Below are 23907 nucleotides of genomic sequence, written 5' to 3'. Positions count from 1 at the left end.
CGTCCATGACAACCCCCCTTTTTGTAAAACTTGAAATAAATAGAACACTTTTTACGATCTGTTGAGATGTGAGCTAAACTTCATTAAAGTAAACGATATACACTAAAATATAACACAGAAGCGACATATAAAACCGTCTAGCCGATACTTATTTTGATAGGAAGCGACTCCATTTTGTATAAAATTCTAACATCCGGTGATGTTAATACATTCGAGGTGTTTTTCCGAGCTTGCCGGAAAGGCCCGAGAAGTTGCGATTGTCGTTCAACTCGACGCTCGGCTGTCTCCGTAAACCCTTGTCGGAGATTTACGGTGTCAGCCGAGCGTTTGGTTGAACGAGACTAGAGTTCAATATTGCTTGGATCCATACAATTTTCGAGAAATATTTCTACCACTGATACATAGTTTGATTGAATTAGTTTTATCTTTAAATATTATTTAACATGATTCATATGGAGGTTTCTCGACATTCTAGTCGAAGAAGTTCAAAAATTCATATTATAAAAATATGCGTAATTCAAATTAGAAACTACGTATACATGTACTTGTCATGCAAAATAACATATCACTGATTTTAAAATAAATAAACATCGACAAAATCAACTCCCGTCAGTTCTTCAGTACTTTGATTAAGAAAGGTGTGTGGTCATTATTAAACAAGAAGCCTAAGGGCCACATCGCTCATTTGAGCAACAAAAGCCAAAACTCTGATTAAATGAGCATAATATTATGAAATTGAAAATACTTTAACAATTACATGTAAGTACAGTAGATTTTATACAAAAAGATGAAAAAAAAATCTCCCGATTTTTATCCGAATATTACCAAATCCCATTTGTTGTTTTGGATTTTTTAATTTTGTACCCCCCCCCCCGCCCCATTTGTTGCACCACATTTCCCAGGGACAGGCACGTAGCATCAGGATGGGGACAGGACCATGTAAAAATAGAATTAAAGTGAGGAAATTAACAGTGAAATTGATGTTACATAAAGTTTTAAGTAGGCTATGTTAGGTAGGATATGCTTCCCCACAACCCCCATGGATTAGGTTAATCATGATTTTAATGCTTGTGAGGATTTTGTTAGGTGAGTTTGCAACAACCCCCCCCCCCCCCATCCCCGTACAAAAACGATGCAACATGCCTGGGGGAATTATTATCAAACTTCAAACTGCACATTCTGTGATTTCACCCAAGTTTAAGGTTTTTGTCTTTTTTTAGCTGAATACTTTTTCATAAGATATCATAGATTTTTTCTTTATAACCTCTCATGTAAAAATTTACTATCCAACGGAATTCTGGCCCCACCATACCCCGGGGGTCATGATTTGAACAAACTTGAATCTACACTACCTGAGGATGCTTCCACACAAATTTAATTTGAGCTTATTTGGCCTAATGGTTTTAGAGAAGAAGTTTTTTAAAGATGTTTTCAATATATTCCAATGTTAAACTTGACCAACTCGTAATTTGAACACACTTCCATCTACACTATTGAAGGGTGCTTCCACGCAAATTGGAGCATTTCTTGCGGAATAGTTTTTGTAAATAAGATAATAAAGATTTTTTCGATATGATTTTTAAGATTTCTTAAAATATTTTATGCATATTGATGATTTCTGTTAAGTTCGCGAGAGTTATCTTTCCTGCGGTATTGTAAAAGTTATTCAGCATCTTCATATATGGACACAAAATCAACGTCGCCGGAGGTAACCAATGAATTTATTCCGCGGTAAAATCTTGGGAGCGTCATTTTAATCTTCTCTCAGGACGCCGATAGCTAAGCATTGAAAATTTTCAAAGCGATCTATAAAGCGGTAAGGTTTATATTTTGTTTTATTTTACTGATGGAGCCCAATAAAGTACTTATATTGGGTCATTCTATTGTACGCCGCTTTCAACAATTCCTAGTAAGTAATGAGGATGTTAGGTACTGTGAGGATCTTGGTCTAAGAGCAAATCATAGGATATTTTATAGAGGAGTGGGAGGTCGCACTATTTCGGGCATTCTCCGCGAGGATGCGAGTTTCATTGAAAAAGTAAAACCTCGCAACATAATTCTAATTGTTGGGGGCAATGATGTTCGACGTGCGACGTCTTCCGAAGAATTGGCAGCAAATATTGAATCTCTTGTATCGGTACTGCACTATAGATTTGGAGTCACTCAGATCCATGTGTGTAAATTGTTGCCACGATTTAAGCAATGTTTTGATTACAACAGTACTGTGGATGAAGTAAATATCCTTCTCAAATCTTCTCTGCACAGATTTGAATTCGCTTCATTCTGGGAGCATAATGACCTCTTCCCTTCGCCCAAGTTCAAGGCGTGTGACCATAAATTTCTTTTTGACGGCGTCCACCTCAATAAACAAGGCAACGTTCATCTCTATAGAAGTTTGCGCGGACTTATTTTGTCTAGAATGCGTTAAAGTTTCGGGCGATTATCTCTTGTAATTTCAAAGTAATCATATATATATCTATAACGTTATATATGTAGATCTACATACATATTTAGTATTATTTTATTTCTTGTAATAAGCAAGGAATGGAATCCCGTATTTGATATCCATCACATAGTTTTATCATAATTTACTTGTGTTTTCCTGTAAATTTTCAAATTTTTATTGCCCCACTGAGGCAGATCTCATTGCACTGGAATAAGCATAATTTACCAGTGTTTTCATTATAATTTTCATGTGTAATTTTTGCCTCTCTGAGGCGGATCCCATTGCACTGGAATCATCCATTTTATTGGTGTTTTCCAGAGATATTTCATATTTCTTTAGCCTCCCTGAGGTGGATCTCATTGCACTGGAATCATCACAATTTACTTGTGTTTTCCTGAGATTTTTTATATTTAATTTTTGCCTCCCTGAGGCGGATCTCATTGCACTGGAATCAACACAATTTACTTGTGTTTTCCTGAGATTTTTCATATTTCTTTAGCCTCCCTGAGGCGGATCTCATTGCAATGGAATCATCACAATTTACTTGTGTTTTCCTGAGATTTTTCATACTTAATTTTTGCCTCCCTGAGGCGGATCTCATTGCACTGGAACTTGTGTTTTCCTGAGATTTTTCAAATTTAAAATTTTGCCTCCCTGAGGCGGATCTCATTGCATTGGAATAAACACAATTTACTTGTGTTTAACACAAATTTATTTGTGTTTTCCTTACAAATTTAATTTTTTTTTTCCCCGAGGTTTATTTTATTACATTACAATTTATTTACAACAATTTTATATGCATCCGTTGTTAGTGGATTTTATTTTTAAATCTACTTTTCATTTATGCTTTCCTTAGGTTTGTCAGTTAATATTCAATAAACTACACATTAAAAAAAAAAAAAAAAAAAAAAAAAAAAAAAAAAAAAAAAAAATAATAATAATTAGGTATTCCGGAATTTTTATGTTTTATCATATATTTTCCGATCTATTCAGACCGGATGTTGACAATTGTTTACTAACCAATATCAGTGAATTTGTAATTTTAGTTATCGTCATCAAGAATAAGTATGCCACCAAAAAGAACAAGCCAAGCTCGCGCAAAACCATCAACAGTCTCAAAACAAAAGAAACGCAGGACATCAATGAACTTGGAAGTGGTTTCGCCAGCTTTATCCGTTTCGCCAGCTTTATCCCCCGATGTACTGGAAACCATCACAGCACAGGTGACCCAGCGGGTGACGGCCACAATTAGAGACGAGTTGACAACGCTGATAAACAACATTAACAGCAACAGTGCTTCAAATTCTCAGGGGAGTATTAGTATAAATCCTCTAGGGGCATCTAACGACAATGATAATGACGGGTTGGTAAGAGAATCTAGACATCTGGACAACGCTATTCAACACTCAGTTGAAGCGGTAGTTGTGGATCACACTGAGAAAATCGCTGGTAAGTGTCCGAAAGGTTTTGTTAGTACAGCAGTACCAATTGATGCAAGGGTATCGAATCAAACTAAATCAAAAATTTGGTCAAACCAGTATATAGAATTTGCAAGCCTTTTGTCGAAAGACAAACAAAAGAAAGGTAAGTTATCTTTACAGGTCGAAGATGGTGACAGTCCAGGCAAGCTTACAATCCACCAGGTAGAGAACGATTCCCAAAGCGAGGTAACTCTCTCATCCATGCATGACTGGCTTACAGCATGGAATAGATTTGCAGCAATTTATTGTATTAAATACCCAGAACAACAAGCTAAATTAGCTAAACATTTAGAATCAGTCAGAGATATTGCAGACGCCAAGGGCAATTGGAAAGCTTACGACACCGATTTTAGGATGCTTGTTGCCCAAGGACAAGTTTCATGGGGTGATGTACACATGGAGTTATATGTTAATGCCAGACTGACGACAGCTCTATCTTCAAAACCTAACAAAAGTCATAAAGATATGTCATATAGCTCTATGCCAAGAGGTGTCTGTTTCCAGTACCATTCAGGTAAGAATTGTTCAGCAGGCTTTTCTTGTCGCTTCCAACACAGATGTTATAACTGCGGCGGGTCACACCCTTTTATTCAATGTACAAAGCAAGCCAAGCAGCCCTTTCGGATCATGCAGAGGTATCAAAACCAAACAGGTAGTACAAATACAGGGAAACAATATAACCAATCAAAATTATTTGGCACATCCAAGCAAGGGCCCAACACCAATCAAGGTAAATAGACTTGCTCATTGGTTATCAGGGTATGATGAAGATGAAACTAATTTTTTAGTTCAGGGTTTTTCAAAGGGTTTTTATTTAGGCTTTGTTGGAGAATGTCCTGGAATAGAGTCAAAAAATTTAAATTCGGCTCTTACAAGACCAGAAATTATTGATCAAAAAATACAAAAAGAAATTTCGGCTGGTAGAGTTCAAGGACCTTTTGAAAATAAACCATTTTCCAATTTACAGTGTTCACCACTGGGTTTGGTTGAAAAGAAAGAGCCAGGTGAATTTAGAATGATTCATCATTTGTCATACCCAGAAAATCAATCAATTAATGATGGCATACCATCTGATGAGTCATTTGTTCAATACTCATCTATTTCAGATGCTATTCATTTCATAAAAAAGTGTGGAAAAGGTGCTTTCTGTTGTAAAACTGACATTAAGTCAGCATTTAGAATTATAAATATTCATCAATCTCAGTATCGGTTTCTTGGGTTCAAGTGGAAGAGTAAATATTACTTTGATACATGTTTGCAGTTTGGTCTAAGTTCATCTTGTAAAATATTTGAGCGATTCTCAACAGCCCTACAATGGATAGCACAAAATAAACTTGGTATACCATGTATATCACATGTTTTGGATGACTTTATCATTGTGGATATATCGCCAACTCATATGTATACAAGCTTAAATCTTTCTTGAATATGTGTTCAGATATTGGGGTTCCCATTTCACTTGAAAAAACATGTGGTCCTAACCAAGTTATAACTTACCTGGGTTATGAATTGGATTCAACAAAAATGGAATGCAGATTACCAAAGGAAAAAATTGTAAAGTGTGTCAACAAAATCCAGTTTGCGATGGAACAATCTAAATTAACATTAAAGCAGCTGCAGTCAATTATAGGTTTATTGAATTTTGCTTGTAATGTAGTGTTGCCAGGCAGGGCCTTTTTAAGGAGGCTAATAGATCTGACCATTGGAGTAAAAAAGCAGTATTATAGAATTAGGATGATGAAACAAGTTAAAGAGGATTTAAGTGTCTGGTATGATTTCTTGAGTAATTTTAATGGTTCTTCAATGTTTTTCCCAGATATATGTTTAAGTTCAACTGAACTAAGGTTATATACAGATGCATCTGGAGCTGTGGGGTATGCTGCGGTTTTTGGTAGTCAGTGGTTCAAAGGAGAATGGAATGACAGTTGGCGAAATCAGAACATAGCAGTTTTAGAATTATACCCAATAGTTTTGGCTGTTGATGTCTGGTCAAAATAGATGGCTAATAAGTGCATTTTGTTTAACACAGACAATCAAGCACTGGTTCATGTCATTAATAAACAAACAGCAAAAGATAAGCACATCATGTTTCTTTTGCGAAAACTGGTTTTGATATGCTTGAAGTTTAATATTTATTTTAAAGCTCAGCATTTGACTTCAAAAGAAAATTTACTATGTGATTGTCTTTCTCGTTCAAAGGTAAATCAGTTTTTACAACTGGCACCCTGGGCCGACAGCAATCCTGTCAACATATCTCCACTACCGCCCTTTCCAAATTAAGAGGTGACATACAAAGACTATTGGATGCGAGCCTTACTAATTCTTCTTTAGCTTCCTACTCTCATGCTTGGACAGTTTTTAAAGATTTTGCCGAGAAATACGAGTTAATTATTGAGTTCCCAGTGAAGCAACACATATTGGTATATTATGTTGCCTACCTATTTTCAAAGGACTATGCTGCAACAACTATTTCATCATATCTCTCAGCTATTAGTTACATCCATAAGCTCAACAGTTTTGGGGATCCATGCTCGTCTTTTTTAATACAAAAATTGCTCTTATCAACACGCAAACTTAAACCTTCACAAGATGTTAGAATACCTATTACAAAAAATATTTTGCATCAAATTTGTGACTTTTTACCAGTTACAGTTTCCAATGCATTTGAAAAGGCCTTGTTTAAAGCAATGTTTTTGTTGGCCTTTTATGGATTCTTGAGAGTTGGGGAAATAACATCATGTCAAAAGGTAATTAACAAAAATTTAATTCTGTTTAATCAAATTTCCAGGCAGCAAGATCATTTAATTATCAAATTTGTTACATATAAACATCACATGGGCAAACCATTTTTTCTCACTATTCACTCGGCAAGTAACAAAAAGTATTGTCCAGTTCAATGCCTAGAAGACTACATTAAGTTAAGAGGAGTACAAAATGGGCCACTTTTTTGTTATGTACCAAATATTCCAGTTTCCAGGGGTAAACTTTCGGCGGTATTAAAAAACTGTCTATCATTTGCAAAGTTGGATATGAGTCGCATTACTAGCCATTCTTTCCGGATAGGCATGGCGTCGCACTGTGCGGACATTGGCATGAGTGACAGCAAAATTAGACTGTTAGGTCGATGGAAATCAGATGCATTCAAAAGTTATATTAGACCAGTTAATCTAGTATAGAGAGAGCAAAGACTGACTGTGAACTTATGGATATACACTGTTATTCAGGAACATATGTATATTTCTTGATAACTTATAATGCGTTAAAATAATTTGAAATATAAGTTGTTATTTTCATTCAAAGCTTTGAATGGGTTAGACATATGTATGTTCCTACCTATGATTACTATATATTACAAGTATTAGGTTACATTGTACATCTTTTTGGGTGGGGCATATGTATATCCTTACCCATGCATGAATAGTATTTGTATGTGTTTGCATGTTGATGGGACTAAAGTTTGTAAGGCATATGTATATCCTGGCAAATATTAGTCCATTTTAAAGGTATAGGAATGCACTTTGCCACTTAAAATTTTCTCCCTCCCTCCTTGGGGTCTGAACTTGATTTAATTAGAATTAATCAAGTACATGGCGCTTTCAGACCACAAGGATTATGTTTGTCATAAATTATCTAATCAATCACATCATTGATTACATCAGTAATGGGAGTTATGGATTATTTTAGTTGTAAAATATTATGGGTAAAGAATTAAATATTCATAATTTTATGAACTTATTAATTATTGTTATATAATCATCTATTGTCATTTTCCTGATTATTTCAAACCAAATTTGGTTAACAATAAAGTCACAAAAGTGGCAGAGTGCAACATACCTATTTGTTATGTGATGTTTTGCTGTACAAAGATGAAGGGCTCAGGTGGTTCAATTTTGAGCGTATAGAGGTTAATTATTTCATGAGTGAGAAATAATGCTATATGCAGTAATGGTCTATTTTGAAAATTATCAATTATGGATAAATGATTTTTAAGATTTCTTAAAATATTTTATGCATATTGATGATTTCTGTTAAGTTCGCGAGAGTTATCTTTCCTGCGGTATTGTAAAAGTTATTCAGCATCTTCATATATGGACACAAAATCAACGTCGCCGGAGGTAACCAATGAATTTATTCCGCGGTAAAATCTTGGGAGCGTCATTTTAATCTTCTCTCAGGACGCCGATAGCTAAGCATTGAAAATTTTCAAAGCGATCTATAAACCACCTCCACCCCTCCACCTTCCTTTTTTATGAACATGTTTATAAAAACGAAAAATTCTTGTGTATTTTCTTTTTTCTTTATTAAGCATGGCGCTTTCAGACCACAAGGATTATGTTTGTCATAAATTATCTAATCAATCACATCATTGATTACATCAGTAATGGGAGTTATGGATTATTTTAGTTGTAAAATATTATGGGTAAAGAATTAAATATTCATAATTTTATGAACTTATTAATTATTGTTATATAATCATCTATTGTCATTTTCCTGATTATTTCAAACCAAATTTGGTTAACAATAAAGTCACAAAAGTGGCAGAGTGCAACATACCTATTTGTTATGTGATGTTTTGCTGTACAAAGATGAAGGGCTCAGGTGGTTCAATTTTGAGCGTATAGAGGTTAATTATTTCATGAGTGAGAAATAATGCTATATGCAGTAATGGTCTATTTTGAAAATTATCAATTATGGATAAATATTATTACGTAAAACTTGATCCCCCATTCTGTGCCTCCCCTTCCCACGGGGGCTATGATTTGAACACACTTGCAACTACACTTCCTGAGGATGCCTCGACACAAATTTGAGCGTTTTTAGACAAATTGTTTTTCAGAAGAACATTTTTATAGATTTTCGTGATATATATCTATGTAAAACTTGCTCCCTCCATCGTGTCTCCACCCTAGCTACCTCCGTAGACACCCCCCCCCCCCCCCCCCATTGGTTAGTAATTTCATGATTTGGGATTTTTTTATTAGGTACACGATACTTTTTTTTTGGAACGGTATATGGACCCCCCCCCATCCCCCCCCCCCCCCCCCCCCCCCCACGGATTAGGTTTTTCATGATTTTGGTAAAACGGTTTTGTTTTTTCATGATTTTGGGGATTTTTTTTTCTTTTAGCTTGCTAAGATATCTGAGGATTAGTCTAGCCCCCCCCCCCCCCCCCCCCCCTCACTTTCAATTTGCTTCCGACGCCACTGTTACAAATGTTTAAGTTTTATTCTGTTAATGCATTTTTTTTTACGTTAAATAGAAATAAAAAATGAAAAGAAGGATAACAGAGATAAAAGGTTTAAAATCAAATGATATACCGTGGAACCGACCCCACAAATTTCTGTTAAAAGTTAGTAACAAACATAATAAGTGTGTTGTTTTGTCGAGGACATAAAGTTTGTTATGTAAACAAACAAAAGATAATATACATGTATAACTAGTTAATTCATACCTTACTGTACAATGTAAAATCTCTAAAAAAAAATTCTTCCTCGTCAGTCGTCTGTGCAAACCTGGTCTCCATTGCAGGATCGTAATATTACGTTACGGGCAAAGGGGTTCACTCTAACTATTTTGGGGCTTAAAAATTCGAGGTATGGTTGAACGTTTGTGTGAAAAATTAGCTCAAATAACGATACGTCACGGGCAAAGGGGGGTCACTCTAAATATTTTGGGGCTTAAAAATCAAAGGTATGGTTGAACATTTGTGTAAAAAATCAGCTTAAATAACGTTACCTCCGCCATGTTGCCGTATAAATTTTGACGCTCGCCGTGTAAAGAAATTTATAAGGCAATCACGTGACGCTATTCATCCAATGACGTCAAGACATTCTAGTCCGAGACAAAATAAATTTAAATGATTCCACAGTACATACCGACGGATGGGTTGTAAATATACCCATTGTCCTTGAAGCCTTGTACATGTGTTAAAGAAAATTTTTCAAGTTTTCTTCAAATCAAGTGACGTCGTTCTGACAATTCAAATCAATAATTATGAATTAAGACATTTCGGCGATAAATAAAAAAATCCTGCAGCAGAGTAGCTGCTTACACCTTTGGTTAATCAACACGATATTATGTCCGTTAGCTACATTTGTATAATTAAATTTCACCTGATACGTAACTATTGTAAACAATTTTTAAAGCCTTCTTTTATTTTCGATAAACCAGTAAAGTTGTGGATTTGCTTGTGTGGATCAAAGTCAGCGGGATGTTGCAATAAGATATATACTTCCAATGAAATGGTATGGTAAGATTATGTAAAAAGTGAATATAATTATTGGGAACTAACTTAGAGTATACTTAAAAGTTCAATTTGACAAATGTTGAATATATGAAATATTGATTTCAATTTTGGGAGAAAGAACTTTCCAGAATGGAGTAACCAGGAACCGAGTTGACTAATTAACGTCATGACAAAAAGTGTAGGATGAGTTCATTACGCATACCATCGCGGGTGGATATCTTTGATTAGATATCTTTGGTTAATTTAAAAAAAAAAGGAAATGAATAAAATGGACCAACTTAATGCGATTTTAGTTTTAATGGAAAGGCCTTTCTAAAACCGAGTGCTCAGGAAAGCGGGTTGACTTTTTCTGTAACACTAGCATACATATTTAGTACAAAATTAATTTTGAAAGGTGAGTTTATTTACGGTAATTAGCTATGGGATATCGGTTTTAGGAACATTTCGCAGTTTAGAATTAAAACAGTCTTTTAACGGGTAACGTATGGTTCTAAACACTGCAGTCATCTACCCCGGTACTACTAATGTTTGCCTACCTGAGGCCAACCTTTTCAACTGTGAAAATGTGTTGATATTACATTCCTATAATAAAATTGAAAGATACATGTCGTGCAGCGTAAATACGATATACGTTAACGTTACAATTATGTTATATGTACGTTCTTTTGCAACTTTTTTGACATTTTTTTTATCATTGTAATCGTTTTAAAAGTGGCGTGTCAAGTTTATGATATTTTTAATTTTCTTTGGCAAAAGTTCCATTTATAATAATAATGGAATCGGTCGTCATGGACAATAACTCTAGTGTAGATCAATTTGAGTGATCAATATTTTATTAATTGTATCTAACTAAAACAAGTCTGATAACATGTAAATAAAGGTGTATAAAGGTATATCACTATATCAACTTTTATTTTAATCATATACATATGTAATGGGATTTCCCGGCAATAAATGAAGACAGTCACATGCTATCCACTCTAACCAAATATCTTTGATGAATGAATGTGAAATTTTAGACTCTGTTATATAATATACTAAAATATATATAATATTATCATATAATATCAAGACATAAAAAAATTGTTCACTATTACAATTGAATTACTAGTATCATAAAATACATTTTCAATGAAATACATGTATACACATTTCACTATTTCCATATACATGATAGAAATTACATTTCGGCCAAAATCATAGACAAAAGAAGGGAAATTACTCCTACTTATTTTAACATACAAGAGTTATCTTTCTTTCACAATAAAACATTAAAATATACAATTATTAATCATACCAATTAATGGAAGTGAGTCCGGTTCCAAACACCGTTCAAAACATCTTCTACTAATGATGTTTATTCATCTAAATATAAAATATATATTATCTAAATGCAAGTTCGGTACAGATATTTCCTATTCACAATATAAACCATTTAAACATTTCCTTAGAAATATTACCACTATATATTAAATTGTATTCACAAAGGTTGTCCATAATATTTATCTATATCCGATATTTCAATGATGAATACAGTGTCACTTATCAGATTAAATCACATCTGATATATACAATATTTATAAAGTAATTCTTCCAAAATCCTTAATCCTGGTACTTCATATCATAGACTCATCTTTCTATAAATATAAGTAAACTTACATTGTCTGAATGTCTTCAAGTCTTCAAAATGAATTATTTCGAAAAATCATGGAAATAAACTTATCTGTTCAAAATCTTAAAGTGGTCTGCCTGAATTTTTTTCACAAGAAAATGAAAACTCTTGACCAATCAAACCCGGGAATTTTCAATACCAACTCATGAATGTAAAATGTGTGTGTGTGTGTGTGTGTGTGTGTGTGTGTGTACCTAAACGGATGGAAAGTTCTAACTGAATACCGTGTTAGAAGATGAAAGAACTTGAATTGATTTTATTTTAATTTTTATAACCTTTTATTTATTTACTAATTTATTAATAATATATTCTATGTTTATTCATTATAAATACTTTTAATGAAAACACATTCACTGCACATATCATACGTTTTACTCTTTAAATCTTTCTTTTTATACAGCATGATTATGAATACAGAAAAATACAAAAATATTCATACATAACATTTGTTTTTTAATGTGTCTTGATGCCTTTATGCTAACTGCTTAAGTTCTCCGCCATCCATCGTGTCGTGCGTTAACATTTGAAATGTACTATATATAATATAGCCCTCAAATGGCCCCCTAAAATGAACATCATCATTTTACTGTAACTTTTTGTTTTCTTTGTACAGATACATTGTATATACTTGATTTTTTTTCTCATAATTTTCATTTTGATTCAAATTTCCTTAATTTAGAAATGTGACATTGCGAAGATAACCTTTTCCTGTCATTTTTGCATTTTTAGCATAAAACGACATGTTTTCAAGCAATTTTTCTTTCAGAAAAAAATAGAGCTCATGCTTGAACAAACAAAAAATCTTAATCAGAGATGTATCTAGCCAAGACTAAGTGATAAAAAAAAGTCCTTGTTGAACGCGTCGCTCTATATTTCCCATCCGTAAAAAGATTTTTGACTGATTCTGATTGAATTATAAAAAGGACGTCAATTCTGATATCATATACTGCCAATGAGTGCAAATTTATCAAATGATTATGTGAAAAAAATATCTTATAACAACTCTTCTAAAAAAAAATAACATATCAATTAATTGTACTTGAACCACTTTAAAAAATGGTGAATAATAGTAACCAAATTTGACTCGTATCAAATATAGTTCCTTTTAGCTTCATTTCTAGAACTACAGGGACTACATGTATATTGACTAATATATGTAAAATATTCATGGAAAAAGAATACATTTACTCAGTATTATGCGAATCATGACCTCACTCTTCGGGGTCAGTGTTTCTGGTTTAAAAACGATACATAGATTGCATTTTGAAATTCGTCTTCCCTATTATTACATGTAGATATTCACCAAACAAACTAAACCAGTGGTTATTATACGTGTAATTTTAAAAAAAATATATAATTTAAGCTGACTTAAAAAAAATATAGTTGTGTCCTAATGTAGATTTGGCGTTTTATTAAAATATATTCCTGCAGAATTTTAAACGTAAACAGATGAGAAAAAAATAAGATGCTCTAGCCCACGTGCCCAAATGCACGACTACTGGCCAGACACACAATTATACACCAATACATCGATTGAATTTTTTAAAATGTGATAACAATACTTTCAAGTCATTTAAACAAAACATATTGAATTACAGTTTATTGACAATTGCAGATGAAAACCTGGGAGGCACAAACTATAACAAAATTAAGATATACGCAGTGATTGCCTTCGGTCCTTTAACAGCTAATGCATGCAAAACAAAATCAAGAATAAGCAATTGCACAAAAATATATTTGTTTTGTATACACAGGCGCGGAATTTCTCTTGAATACTTACAATTACTACTTTAAAATTATTCACCATCTCAATCACAACCACATCCACCACAACCTCCTCCCCCACCACCACCACAGCCACCACCACCACAGCCTCCACCACAAGCTCCACCTCCCCTGCAACCACCAGCTCCACAACCTCCTCCAAAACCACCTCTTTCGCCACATCCATAATCAACATCACCAATACGACCACCATCACCGCCATGCCGAACACGATCACCACCACTTACAACACCAACACCTCCAACATTGCCATTAAGGCCACCAGCACTACTAACATTTTTATTATCACCAACTCCTTTATCAGTACCATCACCATTGCCTTTGCGGCTCCCTTTTTCACCTCCAAATTCTCCATTGTTAGAATTGATGACACATCGACTTTGATCCAATTCGATACCACAAGCTTCAGGAACACTGTGTCTGGCAGTGCATCTTGCATAGACGTTTGCACCGTAATTGTAATAAACATAAAAGTTATAAGGTGTCGAGTACAGCAATCCAGCTGCTTTTAAGAGAGACAAGCTCTCGTCTGAAAAACCGGTTGCCTTTGCTAAATCTTTAATTTTCAATAGATGTACATGCTTTGGAGTTTTTTCATCATTAGCACCTTCGATATCTTTAACAGAACAATCTCCAAAATCTCCTTTGTCAGAATTGATGACGCATTGACGTTGATCGGATTCATTGCCACAAGAGTCGGACAAAGGTTTTCCGGCAGCACATCTTGTGCAGAATAGTACAGGGAAATAGCAATACATGTAGTGGTTAGAGGGTGTATAAAATAGCAACAATCCGGCAGCCGTCATAAAGGACATGTTTGCACCTGGTGCCTTTACTACATTGTCTCTCCTTGCATTTTTTTCTGGTGTCCATTTTGAGCGTGGTACACACAGATTATAGAGAAGCGCGACGGAAAATGAAAAAGCCACATATTCAACAATTTTATACGTTTTTGTTCTAGTGCATGTAATTGTACCATTTTTGAAATCTAAGGTTAAACCTCCGTATACTAGAGGGTGATTTAGAGAGAGATGAAGCTTTTCCTCTGTTGAAACACTTTTTGGATCAATTTGGTATACCTTCAGTTCCAAATGACCGGGGTTACCAGGAATTTCTTCTCTACCTTGCAGTAGAAATAATTGAATTCGTTGTAAAAATGATTTGATGTATGCTATTATACTAGCTCAAGAAAAATGCTTTTGATTTACCCTACCCCAAACAAATCCTGTCCACTTTCCTACCAGTATCATAGAATCACCGTGTCCAGTTTTTATGAGGATCGCGCGTTCCCCTGCACTTGGATTCAGGGATATATTTCCAGAAGTCTTGAAAAAAAACCCATCAAAATAAGTATGCTGCTATATCAACAGAAAAAGAATGAGTAAAAAATCAAACAAATAGTATGTATATATATATATATATATATATATATATATATATATATATATATATATATATATATATATATATATATATATATATATATATATATATATATATATATATATATAAAGCACTGAATAGAATCAACAACACTAGGCATCTTTAAAGTGTCGGATCTAATATATAGATACTAAGCCAGTAAACTGAATACTAGTATATATGAATATATAAAGCACTAAAAATGGCTAACGACACGAACAATAGAAATTGTCAAATTTTCGGGACAACCAGTCCCTTCTTCAGGACCAAAAATAAATTACATGAGTAAAAAATAAAGAAATCAAAATCTAAAGCTACTACTAAACTACTTAAAAAACTATAAAAAAAAAAAAAAGAAGAAGAAAAGAACAGCTACATTATAACATCATTCGTTCACATTCTTAAAGAAGGTGTTGATACTGTCGCCGATCGCTCTAAAGTCTTTATGAACAAATGATGTTTATAATGTAGCTGGGTTTTATTTATAGTTTCTTAAGTAGCAAAGCAATTGTTAAAGATATAAATAGATCTTCAGCACAGAGAAATTACTATTACAATTTTCTAGCAGTAAGCGGCCACCGTGCTAACCACTCGACAATATATGCAAAACAAAAATCTTGCATTCGAATTCGATGACACACCGAATCTAGCGCGCTGCACGGACATTTGAGATACAGTAAATACAGTAAAGTCAATTTTACTCGGTAAGCTTAGTCGATTAATCGGAGCTTTTAGTCGAGCGACAGTCGAGTACTAGTTCATTTATTTGAAACTGTCATTTTCAAATTAAATAATGCTATAGCTACTGTCACATACACCGCATCTTAAACTCAAGAACATTTAAAAACTTATGATAATACGCTCTAGATGTATTTGATTTCAACTAAATGCCGGAGTTATTATCACTCAGTTAATGAGGGCAACTCCATACCGGAAGAAAAAGAAAATTAATTTATTTAAATATCCATTAGCAGATGTCTTAGTTGTCCTTTCTCTTATGACGCTTGCACATGTCATCTTAGGCAAAGCAAATGTGACCTGTATCTTGTTAAGGTATCCCATCCCTCAATGTGCTTGTATCAAGAATTTCTTGATAAGTATATCATTAAAACCTATAGACAAAACACACTTTAACAAATACAAAGGTGATGGAAGGTCAGTGTTCATCCCTTTGAGTTATGGTCAATTTAAGTTGACATTTTTGCACCTAAAATGCGATTTCAGCCTGATTGGGATTTGTTGTCTGTATCTTTAATTAAGCAAACTGTTTTCTTGAAATATTGTTTTGATTATGCAAAATGGTCACACTTAATAGAGGGACTACGGAAAAAAATTGTACGAAGCTGCATAATTTTTTTGACCTTTTTACACTTAAAATAACCAATTTCTATAATAGTTACAATTTGATTTGAAATAGAAATATTTTGAATATCAAGAATTTTATAAGATTAATTCAGTTTGCCTAAATATAAATTCATTATCATTCTGACATAATAAAACACTGTGATCAGTGATGTCAAATTTTAGATATATGGCTTAAAAGGTAAAATTCTCGCAAAAATTCAGACATTTTCTATATATTTGCATGAGTTTACGTTAAATGTCCATCACTCTTTGTACTAATCACATAGGACCTATAGAACATGTTACAAACCTATCAAATGTCAAAAATGTGAATGATGAATAAAGTATTTACTATGATAAAAAGAAAAGTGTATTGAGAATTCATAAAATTGCTTGTTTCTGTCATTTTCGATTAAAAAACCTTCCGCAAGAGAAACTAGTTCCCCAAAAACTTGTTTGTTTCTTAAAAAATGGAATTTCTTTATGAATGTTGTGTTTTTATGAAATGATGATCTTTCTGTGAGGTTTAAATGAATAAAATCATATTCCTTTAAAATATAATGAACATCTGCTTGTGACCAAGCGATAATTGATTTCCCGAGTTCTCGTTGACAACTCTAGTAATTATGTAGTGAAAAATGACAATAACAAACTGTCAGCCATCTCAAAAATCCATAAAACGAAATACAAATTCAAATCAGAACAACACGGACCTGTAAAAAGATAGATGTAGGATCAGGTACAAAAGAGTGATCATCCTCTGCTGACCGGTCACACCCGCCGTGTGTTCTTTGTTGTAATTGAAAACCCCCCGGAAAAGTCCGTAGACAATAAGGTGATTAATAATTGTCTAACAATTAGTAAGAAGTTTCTTTCCAAGAAGTGTCACCAACAGCGTAGAGCAGTGGGCTAGAGGACTAACTACAAATTTGTAAGTCATGACTTTGAATCCCGCTTAGAGTTTTGCTATTGTTACCTCTCCAAATATTTCAAAAGCTATTTTTGGGGGTAAAATATTGTAAAATTGGAAAATTCTAAACCGGTGAAAGTATTTCAATTATAATGTACTTTACTCCACATTAATATCGAGAGATGCCCCATACTACCTCAACTTCTACCATAAGTTGAAGAAAATTAGGTGTCTCTCTAGTTCGACGCTAATATGATTCAAATTATGTGTCAAGATACGATGGATGCTTGTTATAAACTGATTAAAAATCATGCTAAATTAACTCGATCGGTCAAACTATAACAGTTGGTGAATTACTATCTATTTCAAGATTTTTTTTAAAAGATGACAGGACATAAAACATTTATCCAAAAAAATTGTCAATATTTTTTTCTATACAAAAATTTCTTTTCACATTGTTGAATTGTTTTAAAAACTAGTTGTGATTGTTTTAGAATAAATCCTTGCATTCCGTAAAAAAGTTATAAAACGCAAAAAAAAACCCGCACGATCACGCAAACCATCCCGCACGCTACTCGAACGATCACCAACGGAAAAAGAACTATAAATTAACACGATTGGCTTGTCAACAATAACGTTGCTTCCACCGTACAACCAGCTTCTGTCCCCAACAGTAAAGTTATTTCACGTATATTTAACTCTTTGTCGGATTATTAAGTTTTACTAATTCCAAAAGTGATTAAAAATGTCATAATAATGATATATTGAGGTTAACCTGTGATTCAATTGGAAGCTGGTCAGTTCCAATGACATGTGCAACAGCTGCCATTTGGCTGTAGAAAAAAACATGCACAAATGACGTCATCAGGTAAACGTTGTGTATGATCCGGGAGGTGAAAACAACATCTCCATTCAAATTCCGTAATCTAAGAAAAACAATATGAAAAAAATGTCGAGGACTAGGAAAACGAAATAGTAATTTCTTTTTAAAATATTCTTACAATTTGTGTCTTTACTACTGTTCACAGAGTAATGATAATATACCTATGCGTGGCAACTTGACTGATGTTTGTTGCACCTGATTTTATGACTGGAACAAAACGCCACACTTTATCATCATTTGTTGGCATGCTGACCTCTTTAAATGTATCTTGTTCCAAAACTAGTACGATGCCAGCAAGAGATGGACGTCCAATACTTACATCTACGGTACATTTTACTGCTGGTTTTCTGCTTTCCATTATCATGTCTTCTTCCAATTTGAAATCGCCGCCATTATGACGGCTGGGGTTCTTCAGATGTTTTCCAAACTTCACTTTTAAAGTACCAACTACGTTCCACACTTTCCTAAAGAAGGTTTTTGTTGTTAGCTGAAAGATAAGCCAGGCATCAGAAGGACCATATAGAAATTGAATATTAAGATTGTTCCGGATCATATTCTTTGGCAGCGAAAGTCTCTGAGAAAATTCTTTAGTATATATACTAAGATTTAAATTTTTGTATCTACGTGTAATTGCGTTATGCGGGGATATCGAAATACTTTTAATAACAACTTCTGCTTCTCTTTCTGATGAACATTCAATGTCTAAATTGGTGGGAATGAAAAGTTCGCCCTTTGGAGAATCTCCACGGTACATGGCACCTGATTTGGCAAACGATTCACCATATTCATCTTGCCAAAGTTTTCTTGTTTGTTCATATGCATTACAAAGTTTAGACCCTGGGTTTCTATTGCTGTCTGTATCATCATGAATGAGCAGACGACCGAGCAACGACTTTGTGACCCGTTCGTAATCAATCGGATGAAGTTGATGAGTGTGCCAGATCAAATCAATGTCGTAACATGGAACTAAGAACTTTGTCGGATGTTTTTCCTTCAAAAATAGATACTTTTTGTACCTTGTCAATGCATCATCTAGGAACTTTGTATCTCTATAGTGTGGTAGATGAATGTTATAAACAAAATTTCGTTGTCGATGGGTTGCTGCCAAGAGATTAAATGAACTGATTTCGCCAGTAATACTTTCATGATGATGTAATGGACTATCAGGCATGTTTCCGTCCATGATTTCCTTGCTTAGCCCAAATGGTTCCTGCGGATAATGACTTGACCAAATCATCCTTGTCAAATCGTGAGCAGCTCTCGATTTAGAAATGGAATGATTGAGCACTTTCTTAAATCGTGACTGACAATACGCAGCGTAGTTATGCGGTGATAGCATGTGGCAATGCCACACCCAAGCTATGTCAACTGGGGGCTCTAAGCATTCTGACAAGATATGTTCGTCGTTTTGAGATGCAACAAGAGGAAGCCAAAGGTTCTCGTAGCGATGAATGGAATACTTAAGAACTGCATCGTTCCGAAGGTATTCTAAGCCATCAACCTTGAGCAGAAAGTCGTATTCATCTTGGGCGGCTTTTACAAGGTCCACTCCGAAGACAATATTCTGATAGTTAGTCATGGTTGTTTTTCTAGTTTGGGTACAAAAATATGAACAGTTCGTAAGTCTCGAAGTAATAAAGCTATTATTTAATTATCTGATAATTATTTAAAAAGTATATTCCATTTGAGAAAAATTGATTTAAAACATAAAACCACAGCAAGAGGTGTCGTTTATTCGGGGCTTCTTTTTCGCAGTCACAAACTTTGCCTAAGTGGGGAAAATGTATAACATTTTTTAAATTGCGTCTGTTTATTTTGCAATCTAAAAAGTTTCTTAAATGAAATAATTTAGGAAATAATTTCTGCGTAATCAAAACTTGCAATTTAAAAGAGATTTCGAAAATTACTGGATACACAATTTATAACCAGATGGTTTGCCCCTACATTTAATGTAAGTGAGGTAAATGTGACAATAAAAATGAAAAATTTTTACTTGCCAAAAATTCAATAATATTTCCTGTATCTATTTAATTTGGTGTTAGATAGATTTATTGATCTCGGTTATGTATAAGCGAACATCATAATTCTGAGAAAATAATTGATTTTTTGAAGAATGAAAGTTAAACTAAGATAGATTAATGGAAACAACTGATGCTTTTTTAATAAGTTCTAAGAAATAAGTTGTTTATGCTATAGTATTGCATTGCCTTTTTGTCTATAACTGTGCCATGCCAAATTCATGGCGAGCTTCCCATGAATTTTGAAAATTATTAAATAACATGTTAATTTGAACACTACTGAATGTAAAAATGTTATGAAAATAATAAAGTGGTAATAATATTGTGGTATTACCAAGTCGAAAGGAATTGCTGCCCCTTTTCTTTTTAGGTGAAGTCAAATACATCCATGTATTTTGCAAACATCTGATTGAACTTTAAAATGCTTTTTCAAATTTATTTTAATTAGTATGCATGCGTAGATGACATGGTCCGGACTCTAAAAAATTATCAAACTGTTCTAGATAAAAAATAAATTTTTTTCACTTACCAAAAAACCTATGGTCGATCTTAAAACTTTTTGTAATATTGCTTGTTTTTTCTCTATATGTATCCGATGTCTAGCTCCTGTAACAATCAGATGCTATTTACTACACACTACATATTCACATGACTGATTAACACGGATTCAATTTAATTAAAATTAGACCTTTCATCTCGCTCTCCTACTATGTATGGTTACAGCTCGACCGGAACCATACATAACAGAGAGCGAGATGAAAGGTCTGATTTAAATTAGATTGACACGGATTCAACCTGTAATTTTTTCTAAATACTTTGAGATGAATTATAGTATCAACTTATACTACGTTTTTTGTTTCACAGAATCTATTAATATTACATATATGTATTTGCAGCATACGTGTAAATAAATCATCATACGGGCAACGCTGCGAATTCTGAATAAATACTTACTTTCAATCAATCGACAATTCTATGATATTAGCGTGTAAATCAAAAAAGCATGTTTTGAACACTGTAGTATAATTTTAAACGTTTTAAGGTATTTGCCTTAGTTTATCAATAAAACGATATGTTAATTTAAAGAAATAACTTACGGACATGTGAAAAACTTTTCTTACTAGTAAAATGATAACAGTACGGTATGACGGTACTAAAAAATAATGTTAAACATTTTTCTATCTAGTTTAATTAGGCAGTTACAACATTTGTTTAATTCGCATGTGTTCATACTTATAAATAACTTGGATACTTGGCGTTTATTTTTTATCAAATGTAAACTTTTTGTGACGCAGATCCGTTTTGGCGATAAGAACACTAAAACACTAAAAAGAAATTTTTAAAAAATGTATTTTACTTGTTTTTGAAGTCAAGATGTGAAATAAAATTTTATCGCCTATAATGCAAATGAAACTGACGAAGTTTCCTTTCGTCAGTAAACATTTAAATGTTTTATGTCACGTAGATCTGTGTAATATAAAGTTGAATGCACATTATAACCTTGACTGGTAAAATCGATGAGTGTTACTTCATTTGTAATGTAAATGTATGCCAGGTCCTAATGTATCATAAAAAATTGAAAAAAAACTTCTGAAAGAATTTTCTAGAATCAAACTTTTCAAAAATGCATATCAATAAGGCTAACGTATGCACAATGTAAACGATCTACCAAATACTATGAGTTATTAAGGTAGTATCGGACACCTGTCGATAATAGTTTTGATTAAGTACATCATAACATAAACACTTTCATCATTTTTAATTTTTCAAATTTTTCAATATTTGACCAAAATAAATGTTTGAAAAGTTTTTGGAAAGGTAAAAATTATAAAAGTCCAAGGGAGATTCGAAATTATGAATAACAGTTTCGTAGTGAACGGTCCAAGCCAAAGAAATTGCTAACATGAAATATGCATATTAATTCATTACTAACAAACAACAGGGAATGCACATAAAACAATACAAAACAGGGAATCAAATATCACGAAATGAACTTTCCAAAAGTTTTCACTTAGGCACAATTTACAGAATCTAGAAAATATGCAGAACCATTAAATTGGCATGGGACTTTTGTGGATAATAATGATGATAGAAGTAGATAATAATAAAAATACTTTCATAGTTTTAAGTAACAAGAAATAAAAGCGGAAAAACAAAGATATCGGAATGATGTATCATTTGTTCAATCGATATCGAAGAATCTATATACCTGTGTAACCATGCTTTTTCAGGCGGTGTTTGAAGTTTAAAGTACTGTAAGTTTTTTACACACTATGTCGCAGCATTTATACCTAAATGATAAATATTTTATCAGGTGATTTATGCAGGAAGCGTTTATCGTTAGTATGAGATATGAGGTAAATATTTTCCTTGCAAAAAATACTATAATTTCAGTGCCTGTAGACCTTAGTCAATATCTCTTCTCTCACGTAACCTACCCTTCCCTCCCTACCGACTGTCCCTCCTATTAAGTTTAAGTTAATGAACAATCAAATACTCAAATGATAGACGCATTAGTTATTCATTAAACTGCATCATGAGAATTTTTTTAATTATTACTTTATAAAATGAAGCACTTACCTTGTCTCACTTTTAGTGATTTACACGTATAACATAGTATACATTTTCTTCTGCTGTTCAAGATATTCAAGAATGTTCTCAGTTTAACTGCTAGTCTACGACTAATATTGACTACGGTCCAGTGACCACTTGTTGTTTGTGTTTTGTCGAACTCTATTAATAGATTTAAAGTGAGTAAACAGGATACGTTATGTGCAGACGTAAACAGGCGACAAGTTTTGTCCTTCAGAAGGGTGGGTCATAGATGATCTAGTAAACTATGCGATATTTTCATAACCAGGTAAAATGACAATTATGATAACATGTTTCAATATGATTACGTTTTTACTGCAAAAGAAAAACGAGAGCAACGCAAATAAGTTATGTTCAAAAAACATACACTATCTTCAAATCTACTACAAATTTTCTTAAAAGGTTGTTTCTCGACCTCAAGGAGGGTAAAAGTGCATGCATTTTTAATCAGGTTAATAATAATATATATAAAATACAATTATGAACTTTCATTCCAATACCTAATATTTGCCGCCTCAATCGAGAATTTGGGTTTGTCGAAAAGGTAAGAAGGGTTATGGATGAATGCGTTTTAAATTTCATTTATTTTGAACTCAATATACATATGCGTATATTATAATGCATATTGTATATTAAAACATGCATTAGCTAACAACCTAATTTTGTAACAATATGCTTGAATAGGAAAAAAAATCCATATTTGAGATATATTGATGCTTGTATTGCTACCACTTTGTGAGTAATATGTTTAATCGGATTACATGTAAAAATATTGCAGTCACCTATTCTGGGGGATGAAAAACTCACAGGGTCATCTACTATATGGTAGTCATCCACTATTACAGTGAAAATATATATAAAATAATCTAAAGTGTAAAAGATCCGTGTCGGTTAACCCCACGTTATTCATAATTGAAAAACAAATAGCTGCAGATATTTAACTCCTGATGTTATTTTTTTTTTATAAAATGGACGACCCGGGACCTATAGTTCAATAAGTAATTAAAGTTTACAATTTACGACGCAAAAAACTAGTAAGAACTAGATTATACTCCCACATATAACAGTAAAATTTTAAAATCAAAATTGAAATTTCCTTTTTGGGAA

General features: G+C 33.3%; 1 protein-coding gene across 3 annotated transcripts; it reads right to left on the bottom strand.

The window, feature by feature from the left end:
- Positions 1-13330: 13330 nt before the first annotated feature.
- On the bottom strand, positions 13331-23825 carry LOC128180044 (uncharacterized). Of its 3 annotated transcripts, none has more exons than XM_052847836.1 (6): positions 22789-23825; positions 20738-20814; positions 18352-19779; positions 18083-18233; positions 14845-14956; positions 13331-14754 (listed from the first exon to the last, which is right to left on the bottom strand). In XM_052847836.1, the coding sequence occupies exons 3-6, from the start codon at positions 19767-19769 to the stop codon at positions 13655-13657; spliced, it is 2781 nt and encodes a 926-aa protein (XP_052703796.1). In that variant the 5' UTR covers positions 19770-19779; positions 20738-20814; positions 22789-23825; the 3' UTR covers positions 13331-13654. The 3 variants fall into 3 exon arrangements, with proteins under 3 accessions (XP_052703796.1, XP_052703794.1, XP_052703793.1); XM_052847834.1 differs by lacking the exon at positions 20738-20814 and adding an exon at positions 20543-20686; XM_052847833.1 differs by lacking the exon at positions 20738-20814.
- Between the last annotated feature and the right edge of the window lie 82 nt (positions 23826-23907).

This window comes from Crassostrea angulata, chromosome 4 (genome assembly GCF_025612915.1).
Source record: "Crassostrea angulata isolate pt1a10 chromosome 4, ASM2561291v2, whole genome shotgun sequence".
Lineage (NCBI taxonomy): Eukaryota > Metazoa > Mollusca > Bivalvia > Ostreida > Ostreidae > Magallana > Magallana angulata.
Note: the sequence above shows the minus strand (reverse complement) of the source record. Positions and strands in the feature narration are given on the sequence as shown.